General features: G+C 43.1%; 1 protein-coding gene across 4 annotated transcripts in view; it reads left to right on the top strand.

The window, feature by feature from the left end:
- The first annotated feature begins 74 nt into the window (after nt 1–74).
- IKZF4 (IKAROS family zinc finger 4) overlaps nt 75–15,499 on the top strand; it is a 28,634-nt gene continuing 13,209 nt past the window's right edge. For 2 of the 4 annotated variants that reach the window (XM_074226414.1, XM_074226412.1), the window contains exon 1: nt 5,977–10,534. In XM_074226414.1, the coding sequence (XP_074082515.1) occupies nt 10,462–10,534 (73 nt within the window). In that variant the 5' untranslated portion in view covers nt 5,977–10,461. Of the gene's footprint in view, nt 299–974; nt 1,415–5,976; nt 10,535–15,499 lie in introns of those variants that run through there. The other 2 variants (XM_074226415.1, XM_074226413.1) reach the window with 2 other exon arrangements.

Here is a 15,499-nt window from a genome sequence, read left to right as displayed (position 1 = left end):
TGTTCGGGGGAGGGGGGGACGGCTGTGATGGGGGGGGGGGCCCGAGGGGGGGGGTCCGTCCCTCCTCAGGTGAAGCAGCCGATGGAGATGGAGCCGCCGCCGAGCGCCCTCACCCCGGCTCCGGCCCGGCTGCCACCGCCTCAGTGACCCCGCCCCCCGTGACCCCCCAGCCCCGAGCCGGTCGGGCCGGGGGGCTTCCACCCCCCCACTGCCCCGCCCCCCTCGTCCCCACCACTTTCCCCCCCCCTCCCCGCCCCTCCGTCGCGCGCTCTCGCGCGCGCGCGCGTTGCCGCCTCAGGTGAGTGAGGGGCGGGGCTTGGGCGCGCGCGGGGGGCGGGGGGCGGGGCCCTGGCCGTCTGGGGGCGGGGCCTAAGGGGGCAAGGGCGTGAAGTATTGGGGGGTGGGGGGGAGGCCTGGGACTGCCTGGGTTCCCGGGGCCCGGGTCTGGGGGTGAGCAGAGGGCGGTGCGGGGAGAAGGGGTGGGGAGGGGGGAAGGGGGCATGGCCCCCCTGGGCTGGGGTGGGGGTGGGGGGGTCGGCAGCCCCGGAAGGAGGGGGCAGAGCAAAAGAAAGAGGGGCCAGGGATGGGGGGCCCAGAGGGACTTGGGAGAGAGCACGCTGGGGGCAGGACCGGGGGCAGTCGGGGGGAGGGCAGGGGTTGGCGGGGCAAGAGGTAGAGTGCGGGGGGCGGCACAGCAAAGGGGAGAGCCCGGGGAGTCAGACTGCTGAGGAGGCTCCAGAGAATGGGGGAGAGTCTGGGGGGCTCCTGGGGGGAGGGGGGAGCAGAGGATGGGGGACAAAAAGTAGAGGAGGGCGGGAAGGACGGGGTAGTCCGGGGGGCTTGAGGATGGGGGAGACGACAGGAGGGCTTAAAGAAAGTTAGGGGAGAGGACGGGGCCCAAGGGATGGGGGAGGGGAGTACTGAGGGACTGAGAGGGGAAGGGAGAGAAAAAGCACCCGGAGACAGAAGATGAGAGAGAATGAGCAGTTATAGAGGGGAAGAGTACAGGGGGCCGGAGAGGATGGGGACAAAGTACAGGACTGAGGAGCTGAAGATGGGAGGAAAGCACAAAGGGACTTAGAGAATGGAGAAAAGTACAAGAGGACTAAGATGGGGGTACATGGAAACTGAGGGCAGTGGGGAGGAGGCAGCACCATGAGGTGGGGGGCAGGTACAAAGTTAAGGAACGTGGAATCCTGGCTGAGAAGTGAAGAGGGAAGGTGGGCAAGAAGTGGCAGGAAAAGACCATTTGTATGCCAAGAAAGAAATGGAGGCTTTACCTATTAAGAGATCCAGGAGATCCAGAATGCAAAAATGGGGATGTGAGACTAATAAGTAGAAGTGTGGGAGAGGGAGCCTTTGGTCCTGGTAGGAATAAAAGCATGAAGATGTGAAGGAACAGACTTTGAGAAGGGTAGGAATTTGTTTCTTCTTGAGTGCTAAAGGAATCCTAATCTCCATCTAATCCTCTCCCAAAGCCCTCTTTTCTAACCTTTCTTTTCCCCTCCATCTGGGAAACTTAAAATTCCCCATTTCTTTTGTTTCCTGTTACTTACTGGTTGTTATAGTCATACTTGGTTCAGTCTTGCTACTTTGGATTCTAAAATGAAACATTGTTTTACAAATATCAAATATTTAGGGAATATGGTACACCCTCCTCTCTATAGGTTTTGGTGCATATAGCTTTTGGTGTTATATAGAGCTTTGTTCCTCAAAAAATGTCAAGTTGTCTGGGCTGCCTGTCTTGCCTGTGGTATTCCTGTTTGTCTTATACTTCCCTGTGTGGTAGCTGTCAGAAGTTGGTTTGGTTCATCTCTAAGGCCTTAATTAGGAGTCCTACAAATGAAAGATATCATATAATAGAATGAGCCCTGTATTTGGAATCAGAGAGCCAGGGTTCTGGTCCACAGTATGCCATTTACTGCTTGTATGACTTTGAGCAAGTCACTTTATGTCTTTAGGTTCTCAACTTTAAAATACAATAGTTGGATTAAATATAAAACAGGGCTGTTAAAACCATGACCTAATTATTTAGTGTTTTAGGTGAGCAGGTATATAGATGTTTTTAATATGCAAATCTGCCTGTCTCATCCCCTGACCTTTGATTCCTAGTCCTCTTAGTCCCCATACCCCATTTCATCTGCTCTTTGTTCACTTTACTCTAAAAGGCATTTTTTCCTTTTCCCCCCTTGTTCCTCCCATATCCTTCCATATCCATATCCATAGCCAAAAACCTGCCTTTAAACAGCTGCTCTTCTTGCATTAACCAGCAAGTGGTAACTATATGGCTACAGCTGGTACAAATAATGGGATATTTCCACCAAAGGTGACCTAAAGTGTCATTAATGTCATTAAGGAAGATAGCTCATATCTCCATCAACAGGCAAAAACAGCTCCTTTGGAAAGTAGAGTTCCAATTAGCAGAAGATATAAAGTTCTTGGATGATCTTTTCCTCATACCTTCCCCTACCCCCCCCCCCACTATGGCAACCAAAAACCAAAAGGTTTTCAGCTCCCCATGCCTTCTTCTAGTACAGCCTCCTCTAAAGACTAAGGAAGCTATACTGGGCCCTGAGTCAGAAGAAGAGGGCTCTTGGAAGAGGAAAAATGACTCTTGCATTTAAAGTCTTTGCCAATAAACTTCAACTAGGTCACCTTTTACCCTCCTGTGATGTCTCTGGTGCTGACTCATCACCTTTTGGCCCTTGAATGAGAAGCCATCAGTCTCAGAATGAAACAAAAAGGGGTTGCTTGTACTGCTCCTGACCAGTGGCCTTTGTTAAAGAGGAAAACTTGGCTCAGCTCAGGATAAGCTAGTGTCTCTCAGAGACCCATTTTCTACCTTTTGTGAGTTTATGAGGTACTCAGGACTTTTTCCTCTCTGCTGCAACTGAAAAAAAAATCACATGAGTTAGAGCTAGGATAGTTTCCAGTAGTCTTCTTGGTTTCCCTCTGCACTGGACCACAAGACACAGACTACTCTGACCAAGGTTTTATTGACTCTGCTGATACAAGCTCTTTTGATTTTTCTTCCTGACTTGTGATCTCATTAGTAGAGGGGACTCCTGATTAGGAAACTCCTCCTCCCGATGCAAATGAACCACTTCTCTGCAACTGCCAAAGGTCTTAAAAGAGTTGCCATGGAGTTCATATTTTATGTAAAAGGTTCAAGACTGACATCTAAAACTTTTAAGTCATTTCTTTTCCTTTCTTTAGGCTATCCTTAGTTTAGAATATTTTGCCTTTTTTGGTGTTTTTTCCTTTAGTGAGGAAAGATGGCTTAGTGGCCTTTCCCTCATTTTAAAAAAATAAATCTGAAAAAAACAGTTCTCTGTGTAAGTCCTAAAAAGTTTTATTTTTTTTTTTTTAAAGATTTTACTAGAATGAATTAGGAGCCTCCTTGAAGCTTCTGGAATATACTGTGGAAAGGTAAAGAACCTCCACTGAATTAGAATCTTTAGTACTATCTCTTGATTTTTCAGCTTCCTCCAAAGAAGGCATCCATGTAGGTACTGTCAGAAAAAGGACAGTTTTGGCGAAAATGGGTCTTGTTTTCCCATTGTTGTGCTCTGCCCAACTCTTCTTGACCCCATTTGGTGTTTTCTTGGCAGAGAAACTAGAGTACTCTATCATTCCTTCTCCAGTTCATTTACAGATGAGGAACTAAGGCAAACAGGGTTAAGTAACTTGCCCAAGCTTATACAGCTGGCTAGATATGAGTCTTTCTGACCCCAAGTCCAATGCTCTATCTAGCAGTCCAGTGCTGCTTATAAAATATAGATAGCAACATCACATATACTTCTAGTCCTTAGAAGTATGCTTCTTCAACATCTCTCACACTCCTCCTCCAATCATCAACCACTTCTTTCCAATTCTCCTTTCCTTGTTCATTCGGTTTTAGTCACGTGGTACTCTTTGTGATTTGGATTTTTTTTAAATTTTATTTATTTAGATTTGGATTTTCTTGACAAAGATACAGGACTAGTTTACCATTTCCTTCTCCAGGGCTTTTTTTTTTTTTTAACAGATGAAGAAAATGAGGCAAACAGGATTAAGTGACTTGCCAGGTATCTGACCTGGTTTTGATCTCAGGTCTTCCTAACTCCAGACCTGGTATTTGCTCCACTCTGTCACTTAGCTGCTGCTCTGCCTTTCCATCAGGCATCACATTCAGAATCAATATAGCTAGATTGCATAGCAAAGCTTTACCCCAGATTGTCTGTCGAAGTAGAAATGGAAATACAGGCTCTTAATGTCAACCACAAAATGAAGTGTCCCAATGCAGAAGTAGACTCTTTTTTTTTTAGACTGATCACCCTATTTTACCCAAACTGGAAGCATATTGGCTTTTTTTCAGACCTAACTTCTCTGCTGATCTGGATCATTTTGACTCTCCCAAGGCAGCCTGGTAGTCCCCTGCTCCAGGAGGACTCCTCATATTAGTTCTAGACTTTTTAAGATACCTGACTGACTTTACATTTGCTATAGTGCAGAATTCCTGAACTCAATCAATTCCTCATCCTCAATCTCCCAGGAGCAGGGACTATAGCTTTGTGCCACTATACCCTGCCAGAAATAATTTTTCAGGTGAAGAGATCAATTGATAGTTGAAGGAAATGCTATAAAGTATAACTGATGACATTAAGAAACTTGACAGTCTCTCCTAATGTGGACAAGATGAAAAGATGTGGGCTAGTGAGCTAAATCTGATAAGATTAAGTTTATACATAAATGTATAGTCCTATACTGAGGTTCAAAACAATCAGCTGTTTATTAAGTACAGGATGGGGAAGCATGGCTAGACAGCATTGTCTGCAAAAAAATTGGGGGGTTTTAGTATACTGCAAACTCAAAATGAGTCACTAGTATGATGTGGTAGTCAAAAAAGCAGAGATCTTTGCTTTAACAGAATCATTGGTTCTGGAATGATGGAATTTGTAATCCCACTGGACCCTATCATAGTCAGATCACATTGTGTTGATTCTGGATATTACCTATCAAGAAAAACATTGAGAAAATGGAGCATGTACACAAAGAGAGAGAAATCAGGATAATGAGAATACTAGAAATAATGCCTTACGAAGATCAATCGATTAATTGAAGGGCCTAGGTATGTTTAGTCTAGGGGGGAAAAAAGACTTGAGGGAATGAATACATAAAAGCTGCCCAGGTATTTTATTTTGTTTTATTTTATTTTTTTAGGTGTTGGTTTTTGTTTTTTGTCTTTTTTTTTGCAAGGCAATGGGGTTAAGTGGCTTGCCCAAGGCCACACGGCTAGGCAATCATTAAGGATCTGAGGCCGGATTTGAACTCAGGTATTCCCTGACTCCAGGGGCGGTGCTCTATCCACTGCGCCATCTAGCCCCCTCTATCCAGATATTTTAAAATCTATTTTGTGAAAGACAGATTAGATTGGTTTTATGTGGCTGCAAAATTCCTAAGTAGAAAGAATGGGTAAAAGTTTCAAAGAAGTCCACTGTAAGGGAAAACTGCCTAACAATTACAGATGTAACAAAGCAAAATGAGTTGCTTTAGTAGTTAATACCATTTTTTGAAGTTTGGTGACCATTATGACTCCTATAACTCTGATTTAGACACCTGAGGTATATTCTAACTGGAATTCTGTGAGGGAACTCCAAAGAGTATGATTTAGTGAGGAAAAAAATGACTAGGAATCAAATAATAACTCTAGCCTTGTTTCCTCACTTTTCAATAAAAAGGATCAACTAGATGATCTCTAAAGTACATTTTAAGAGTTAAAATTATATGATTTTATTGTCCTAAGTATGACTTACTTTATCACCTCCAATAAATCACACTGTTTTAGACATCATCCTTTGAAGTTAAAGATGAAATCCTCTTAAAAGTTACCTTCCTTGGGCGGCTTAGGTGGCACAGTGGATAGAGCACCGGCCCTGGAGTCAGGAGTACCTGAGTTCAAATTCGGCCTCAGACACTTAATGATTACCTAGCCGTGTGGCCTTGGGCAAGTCACTTCACCCCATTGCCTTGGAAAAACCTAAAAAGGAAAAAAAGTCTCATCTCACCTGAATCAAGTGTGGTAGCTGTTTCTCAGTTTCATCTTTGTTGAAATACAAGGAGGTTTGTTTGGATGGGAGAGAAGGAATTGGGGCTTGGAGTCAGGAATACCTTGTTTCAAATCTGACCTCAGATACTTAATAATAATAATTACCTAGCTGTGTGGCCTTGGGCAAGCCACTTAACCCCATTTGCCTTGCAAAAAAAAAAACCTAAAAAAAAAAGAAGGAATTACTACTCCTTTCTCATAAGCCTCAGCTGCCTCTTTTATTCTAAAATATGCATGAGGAAAAGAGGCAAGATGAAAGAGAAAAGATATAGCCATAGGAGATCTAAAAGAAGTGAGATACACTTTGGTGCTGTGGTATCCTCTTAGTTATATTACCCCTTATTTTTAGAATGGTCATTCTTAGGATATCCTGGAAATTTCTTCCTTTTACTCTCCAAACACTTAGTGAGGCTGTGATGCTTTCTTATATGTCTGTGAACATGAAATCACTAGCTAAAGCCTAAAGAGAAAATTAGTCACCCTCATCAGAAAAGATAGTCACATGAACTAAGACAAGGCTGTCTGGTTTCCTCTTTAAGGTATCAACTCCTGGAGAAAACAAGCTAACCCTAAAGGTCATTGCAGAGCTGCAAAGTGCTTCATGTCTAAATCTGTTTCCTAGAAGGCTCTGTGGGGCTGAACTTTAGTGATACTTCTTTAACCAACATCTTTCTATGAGAAACCTGGCAATTTTATTCCACCCAATATGTTTCCTTTATAAAAATACAATTTTAAAGCAGCAAGACAGAAGTGCCATTCCTAAGCCACAAACTTCCAAGCTTTGATTTTAGAAGGCAGAGGCAGTAGTGGGCAGTGCACTTTTGGTCAGCTTGTTGAATTGGAACTGTGAACACATGTGGGAGGTGAGGGCAATAGGTTCTGTCTTATTAATGAACCATGGTATGCCCAAGACCCCTTATAACAAAAGAGACTAAAAGATATTTCTACCTTTCTATTTCTGTTTCCTTTTGTCCTGAGTAACAAAAAATATGACACCTCTCTACCCTCCCATCCTCTCTAAATTCATCACCTCAAAGAGAAATGGGAAGTAAAGCACTTGAACATTAGGTTGCTCCTGAAGTCACCCAAAACAGCTGATTCTCAATAAAAAAAAAAAAGACAAAACAAAACAAAAGTTGTTCCTGGTCAGAGAATGGAAGACCTACTCCATTTTTCTCTAGAAACAAATCAGAATGGGGCCCCTGGTGGGGACTAAGTAAAGGCACAAAACAAAGGAAGATCTCCTTTCCCAGTTAATCTGTTTATCTGTTGTAGGCAACTTTAAAAAAAAAAATCCCAGTTTGAGAGTGTCTCAATCATACTGGATTCTTTAGGGGATTTGAAGCACTTTAACTATTTCCAGTGTCACTCTTATTTCAACGTTTTGTAATATACCCAGTTAGGTAAACTCAATGCTCTGTCATTTTTGTCATTAGCAATTAGAGCTGTGGGAATACTATTTCAGAGACATAGAAAGTGGCAGCTATTGGCAGAACTATGGAAGATAGGTACTGGATTGGGTCACCCAAGTTACTGGCATATGCAAGCCCCACCCTTTCACTGAGCTTGGCGGGAAATCTTGGTGTCTGATAATACTCATTTGTATTAATACAGTACTGATGGGGGTAGAGAAATAACCAGCTAAACTCAAATTATAGTGAACATAGATTATCATTCCAGTCAGAAAACTGGGGGAGAAAACTTATTTTGTCACCAAGTACCTGGGGATTAGCCATCTTCCTTCAGTTTGTCAACAAATATTCTTTATTATATGCAAGGTACAAGGACAAAACTGAAATAATCCCTATTCTCATAGAGACTGCATTCTACTGGGGGGAATAAATCAATACAAGTAATCTGAGAAGGGAAAGAACACTAACAGCTGAAGGATTCAGGGAAAGTTCGCACATGAGGTGGCACCTTCAACACATTTGGTTCCCTGATGTCCCTTCAGAAGGGTAGGAGCGTGGTTTTTGTCTAGTTTATCCTAATTACTAATTGAGCTGAATTTAGCCTGGTGCATTGTCTGTGTCAGTGGAAAGATTTGTTATTGCCATTAAATCGATTCTGCCCCAGAATCTTTTATCTAAAGCTGTCTTGTGTAACCAAAACTTCTCCTATCTTTACTCCTTACCTAAAATAGTGTCTTGACTCTTGGCACTACAAGATTTGACCCAGTTCTTCTGCCCAGGGAGATACTAGATTTTGCCTGGTCAGGAAGAAATGGAATCAGTATTCCAAGAGGAGGAGCTTAGAGGAGTTGGGTGGAATGAGATACCTGGCGTCTTCATCACTCTCTTAGAAGAGCTAAGATTCACTTCAAGGGTGCCAGGGTTAAAGTAGTAACTGAATCCTCAGCCTCAGTTCTGAGGTTATCAGCTTGGCACCCAGCTGCATTGGTGTCAATTAAAGATTGCCTTTACCCAAGTCATCCTGTATCTGTTTGAAGGGTTACAGAAGTCAGTAAAGCTCAGCTTGATACTCAGTTGTTTTTCTAAACAGACAATTCATCCAAGCTCCTTTAGAAACCTATCAGGAATCATTTCAACAACACCCAATCAAAGTGTACTTCATAATCCAATGACTACAGAGCATCTTTTCCTATGTCCCTAAATAAATTCTTATTTAGCCCCTAGCTCAGGCAATCAATACTGAGTTATCACACTTCTTCCTGTCCAAAATGACACCAAAAAAAAAAGTTGTTTTAATTGATGTTAATCCTAGAAATCAGAGACAAACCAGGAAGAACCACGAAGAAGATTGTGAACAACTTGATTGTTCAAGAGATTTCATGGGAAAGAATCAGCTGATGTCCTAGGTTCTGGTTCTGGACTCACCCTGTGACTTGCCAAGTTATTTTATCTCTACCAGTCTTATTTTTCTCTTAAGTAGAAGATAGACTCCTATTTTCCCTTTCCCACCCTTAGGTATTGTGAATACCAGAGAGATGCAGGCAAAAGTATTTTGAGGAGCTCTACAGAGCTTTTGTAAATCCCAAAATAGCGTTATGATGAAAATGGTTTGGGAAGTTGAAGTTTCCATGGCTTGCAGAATGTTCTTCCCAAGGTTCTGACCACGGTGGGAAGCTGTGCCTTGAGTTGTGTGATAGCATGAGCAGTAGGTAGGTAGGTGAGCTAGAACTACTGTTATCACCATTACTACAGGAATCTGAGAGGCCTCTATCTGTGTCTTGTGTTGTACAACTCACCCAAGGAAATGATGGCTTTGGGGACTTGCTAAATTTTTCTGAAGAGGGTGAGGCCTGGGGTTTGTCCTAGTGCTATATAGGTGAAAGCTGCTATATGACCAGAAGTCAGTTCCTGAATATGTTTCTTCCTTTTACATTGACTTCATTTGAGTATTCCATGTTTTGTTCTCAAACCTCTCTCTGAGTTACCAAACAACAGAGAATGGATGAAAAAATAAAAGTCTCCCATCTTTGCTCTGATTTGATGTGATCAACAAACTGGCTGTCCAGGAATTTTATTGAGTGGAATTCTTTAAAGTCAAGAACCTCACCACTCCAAGGTCTTTTATTTCCCTCTTCTCTCTCAAATCATCCTGTGAAGGATTTTTATTATAATATGTCCAGGACAATTTTGGGTGTATGCAAATTTCCTATAAATCACACTCATTTTTCTCCCTCCCATTCAGCTCCTAAGGAGATAATTCATTGTAACAAATTATCACTTTTAATTGTTCTCAGCACCAACTTGTTTAGTACATGCTGTTGCCAATTATTGCCTGCCTTCTTCAAACAGTCCAACCTGTGTTTTAAGCCTAGACTCAGGTTTTGTTTTTTAACACAGAAAATGTAATTGCCTAGAGGGGGGAAAAGCCACTTAAATGTATAAAATGTTCATTAGCACTGTAGGGAACCCAACACTAAATTCTACCGTGGTTGTTCTTCCCCATCCCCCTCTTCACTATTCTCACCCCTTTCACTGTCTGGCAGAATCCTTCTTAGCATGATTGTCTCCAGGCATCACTACCATATTACTGTCCTCCTCTTACTAGTGGGATGGAACTTTTCCTAGGAGTGGGTGGGCTGAGTATATTCCCTTTGCTACATTAAAGACCACTCTGATGGGGGTTTCTGCTCCCTCTGAAACAAGCCTAGCTAGAACAGCTCTGAAATGATGTGAGGCTTATTTCTCATAGTTTTTAGGCTCACAGACTTCTTGGAGTTTAAGTCAAAATATTCTCTTCCTCCTCTTGTCAGTGCAGAATATGAATTTTCTGCTCTTTCTGGAATTGTGACAGGTCAGGTCTGGCACAAGAGGGAAGCTCTTGATCATCCTTCATGATTTCTTCTTATTTGAAGATTATGGGAAGGCATCTCTTCCTCTACCCAGAACTCAGCTTCTAATAGCATGTTTTTTCTCTTTCAGCAAAATCTCTTTAAGATGGATATAGAGAACTGCAATGGCCGCTCATATATGTCTGGTACGTCCTCTACTTTGTTCTGTTTCAAAAGAGCTGGGAGGAGGAGTCACCTTGGATAGCTAGACCCTCAAAGCTGCTGGCCACAGATCTGACCTAGGAGTGGTTGCTTCCTTATTTTGTCTCTGAGATCAATAGTAACTCCCTTCCTTATGAGAGGAGGCATGACCCAGGGCGAGGATGTGGGCAAAGAAGAAAAAAAAAAAACCTGGTTCTCATTTATTAGAGTAGCTCCTATAAGCAAATCCACAGAAGAAGAGATAGGTTCCCTCGTTCCTCTTCTGAGGTCACTGTACTCCTTTGAATTCACTGTACTTGATCAAAAAGAACTTATTAGATACCTGCTTTGTGTCTAGTACAGATATAAGTGCTGTGATTACAAATACAAAATGGCAATAGTGAACCAGAGAAGAAACATATCCAGGGCCAGAGAAGAAACATATCCAGGGCCGAGAGCCTGATCACAAGTCCCACCCACAAGCCTAAAGAAATGACTAGGATCGAAGTAGAGTCCTATCACAGGCTTCCCAGACTCAGAGAGAGGACCTTCAGCTTCTTCTTAAAAAGATGAGTGTAATGGGACTGAAACCAGGTTTTATCTCTTGGACTCAAGGATTCAAGATATTGAATTACTGGAATAACAAAGAATTCAATTAAGAGGAATGAGGCCAGGACCAAGTTTTAGAGTTGGTCCCTTCAGGAATTTGAGCTACACTGTAGAAAGAAACTCAGATTTCCATTTCATCCCCAAAGGGACTAGGATAGGAACTGAGGAGATAAATCAAGGACTGGGGAAAAATAGGATGGACAGGGGACCAGTTGGATATTCTTTGGTAGCAATGAAGTGAAATGAGATTTAAATGAGAACATCTTTAAATTGATCCTTATTTCTTACCGTTCTAGACCCATATTTAAGGAAGGGAGGAGGGGCCTAATCAAATGCAGAATCAACTGATAGAAATTTCTATGGATAGAGTAGCAGAAAAGAGATAGACTGCTTTGGAGAGAAGAAACCTAGCTAAAGTCATTCTCCTTCACAAGTTTCTGTGCATCTTAACAGCCTCCTACTTCATGGAGTCAAGAACCCAGTAATACAATTGCATCCTCCTTCATTGGTGCTTCTTTCTTAAGGATTCTGTCTTAATGTCTTACTTCATTACCACATATTTCTTCCCTCAGAATCATAAAGAAGAAGCCAGGAAGGTGACCATCTAAGGTCTACCTTCCAGAGATCCTTCTAGTTCCCAAGCCTGGGGACTCTTTCACTGCTTTGAAATAGGTTGAAGAAACAAAAAAGACTCCTACTTAAAACGATTCTTGAAAAAAGAAAGAAATAGGCCAAAGGCACTTCAAATGGACCTTGGGAATATTCACCTGCCATTCCTGGGGTGGTAGCTGTTATAGAGTGGGACTGAGGAAAGGAAAAGAGGGACAATAAGTGATGAGATAACATAGCAGATCCCAAGGATGTCCTCTGTAGGAAGAGGAGACTTCTCTGCTTAGAAGATATCTGGGAGCCGATTAGCCATCCTTCTGTCCTCAAGATGATATGAAAACATTGAGGATTGATTGGGTCATTGTTTAGAGTACCAGCAGCAGATTTAGAGATCATGACTTTATCTTTGTATGTCAGAGCCAAATGAACTTTTCCCTTACCTGTTCAGTTGTTAAGGGAATGACGTGTTGTCTCATGACTAACCTTGACATTCTCTAGAAGGAAAGATTCTGCTCCACTTAGTGTTTAACTCTCAGAATGTACTTTCTCTTTACTTCCTGTCTTTCACTATATACAGAATACTTCTGGGTAAGAAGAATCCACATAAGTTCCATTTCTATCCATACTCTACTTTAGGAGTAAACTGACTATTTCAAACTCAGTCCATGTATATCTGGAACAGTTATTACTTCAAGCTTCAGGAATTGCAAAATGCTTGGGAAATCATAGTAGAAAGGAATCCAGGGATAGATAGTGTAACTTCCCTTTTTTTTTTTCCCCCATAATGGACACTGTGTAATTCCTAGTCCTTTCTACCTCCAGGGTCTCAAAATCAGAGAATCTAGTCCTTCAAAGTAGGTCAGCACTAAAGTGAGCAGCTCTTTTGGAGGAGCAGAGCTGGGGCCTCATTGTGTTAGAAGGCTGATTCCTTGGAAGAATTCCTTGGGGGAGGGGGATGGCACAGGGGCCCCAGAGGGCAGTGTTGGGAAGGGAAAGCAAGGAGTAATGGTACAGACATATTTAGCTGGGCCCAGTAGTTTTGTGAATTCACAGAAGTAGTTAGGGTCCCTAAAAGGGCATAGGACAGCAGAGCAGAACATTCCAGGAGCCAGATTGTATTTGGTCCCTTCAGCTGTTGGGAAAGAGGGCTTTGTCTTCACCAACCATAAAGAGAAAGTCCTCCCTTCTGCTGGAGGAAAAATAGGAACAGGGCTGCCCATGTTTGTTGCAGGGAGTGGCTTTGGCCCTATCCTAGAGCCCCAGCAGCTGCTCTGTGGACTAGGTCCTATGATATCTGGGACCTTAGCTTCTCTAGTTGGTAACGAGCTGACTGGCCTGCCCCTCATGGCCCTCTCCAACCCAGCAGCTCCCTCTCTCCCTCCTCCCTTGCATACACTCCCTGGATTCTCAGGTATTTGTTGAGTAGTTGTTCTTTGTCTGCTGGGCACGAGGGCATCTGCCTCCCCCCCCTCCGCCCTTTCAGCCCTTACTCACTGCCTTAGGAAAGATGTTTCAGCTTCAGCGCCCCCCATTCTCTCACTAGCTCTTCCCTCCAGTCATATATAGACACACAATCACCCCAAACTGAGCACTTCTTGCCAGCTGCAGCTGTGGGCCCCTGCTCACCGGGCTGCTTGCTGCTGGTGCCTATGAAATGACGGCGGTTCCCCTCACTTCCAGGAATCCATGCTTCCTGGAAGGTGAGTGGCTGGGCTCACCCCTGCCTGCCACCCAGACGCAGACATGCACACACACACCACTCGCACTCCAGCACCGTTTCCAAGGCGGTGGCTTGCGCTTGCACCCTGGGGTCTCACCAGCAAGGGAAGGATAATGTAAGTTCAGGCAGGAAGTGGACAGAGGGAGGGGGAAGGGGGTTGCTGGGGCTAGGGAGACAATTCAGAAACAACTCCCGAGCCTAAGGAAAGGGAGAGGGGTAGAGAGAAAGGAGGAGGGGAGGGGGAGGGGGGCGTTCCTTGCTATGCTTGCCAAGGATGGGAGAGGGCGTTTGGCGTTGCTAAGCAAAGACAACGGCTTGAGCCGCCTGAGCTGGTGGTGACATCTTGATTAGGCCTTGGGGACACAGATGGAGCTGCCAGGGGTAAAATGCCAAAGCAAGCCTGGGTGGGATAGGGGGAGAAGAGTGAGAAGCCGGTTAGATGGAATAGGGAGTCAACAGCAGATGACTTAGGTTTGAAAAGGTAGCGGGGGGCTTCTTCCTCTTCTTAGTCATGTCTCTACAGTGGGAGTGGGTGAAGGTGTGGGTGTGGGGAGTAGGGAACCTTACTTTTCACTTGCATTTACCAGGCTCCTTTGAAGGAGACTATCCCCCCCCCCATTCTCAAAGCCCCATAGCTAAGAAAGCTCTGCCAAAGTCAAGGCCCTGGCAGGAAAGTATGAAGATTCAAGGTTCTCTTTAATTTCCTGGTACTTCTTGAGAGCAGATACCTTGGGAGGTCAATCAGGGAGAGGAAAAGAAGAGCAATGTGCTAGCTCTCTCTGAATGTAAAACATAACTTGTGGGCTATCTCCTTTTCCCCTGGTCCTAAGGTAGGAGCCTCATGGTTTAAGAAGTTAGTCTTAACTTTGCTGTTCCCACCTTTACCAGGTACATATCTCTGGGATATGAAAATAGCTTCAACTTAATTGGTTTGGAGTTTCCCAGAAATCCAGGCTATTTGAAATTCCCTCCCCTGAGCTCCTTATGCCTTGAAGTGATATTTGAATTTTCCAAGGCTAGATCTTGTTCTCTCTACTTCTTGATAGAATTCAAAGTCCATGGGTTTCCCAGATTGATTTTTAACCCCTGAAATTAATTGTTTCAGGTAATTAACCCTTAAAAATTTAATTCTAGCATACAACAATCTTCTGGTACTCTTCAGGGAATTTTCTTTCCCTTTCATCCTAGAGAGAGCAGCCCTATCTAAGAGTTTGAATTGATATCACTTGGCTATTAAGGGAATATTCTTTCTCATGCTGCTAACATCATTCCCAAGCAAACAACTCTGTCTAAGAACACAATATCAGAGCCAATGACTTTTCACTAAAAATCCAATGATATTTCCTTACAAGTTCACTAATCTTTGTTAAGTCAAGTTACTTAGTTTGTCAAGTCAAGTTACTTCCCTCTCAAGTTACTTAGGACAGTCTCATATTAAGTAAATAAATAATTTGTTAGACATAGTCCCTTGTAGTACAGAGACCATTTTGATTTCACCTTTTTCCCCACCTCTTAGCACCATGTCTGACCAGGTAGTGACTGTTTAGTAATTGATTTAAAAGGTTAAGACAGATCCTTTTTTCATCCTTCCTCTCCTCAAATTCTATATAGTGCCTCATTCAGTTAAAGGAGTCTAAGAAGAAGGTGAGCATCCATTAACTCACAACTCTATATAACTGTGGTTATGGCCTTATTTAAAATTCTCAAGAGAGATAATTCATCTCAGAAGAGTAAACAGTCTTCGGACATGAGGCAATTTTCAAAAGATATAAAGAAAACAAAAGAAAAGAATTCTCTTTTGTTTAGTGTATTAAGGTTTACAAAGCTGACAACAACCCTGTGAATTAAGTTAAAGCCTGAGAACCTCCGGAAGTTGAGTAGAGAATGAAAAGGGGGACTTAAATGAAAGAAGATCCTAAGTGATTATTTTCTCTTCTTTGGCTAGAGCAACAGAAGGATCTCTTCCCTTGGGAGCAGGGAAGAATGGTCCAAATTCTGGCCTCTTTAGAACTTATTCTTTATTTTGTGAGAG

The sequence above is a fragment of the Macrotis lagotis genome, chromosome 2, assembly GCF_037893015.1.
Source record: "Macrotis lagotis isolate mMagLag1 chromosome 2, bilby.v1.9.chrom.fasta, whole genome shotgun sequence".
Taxonomy (NCBI): domain Eukaryota; kingdom Metazoa; phylum Chordata; class Mammalia; order Peramelemorphia; family Peramelidae; genus Macrotis; species Macrotis lagotis.
Note: the sequence above shows the minus strand (reverse complement) of the source record. Positions and strands in the feature narration are given on the sequence as shown.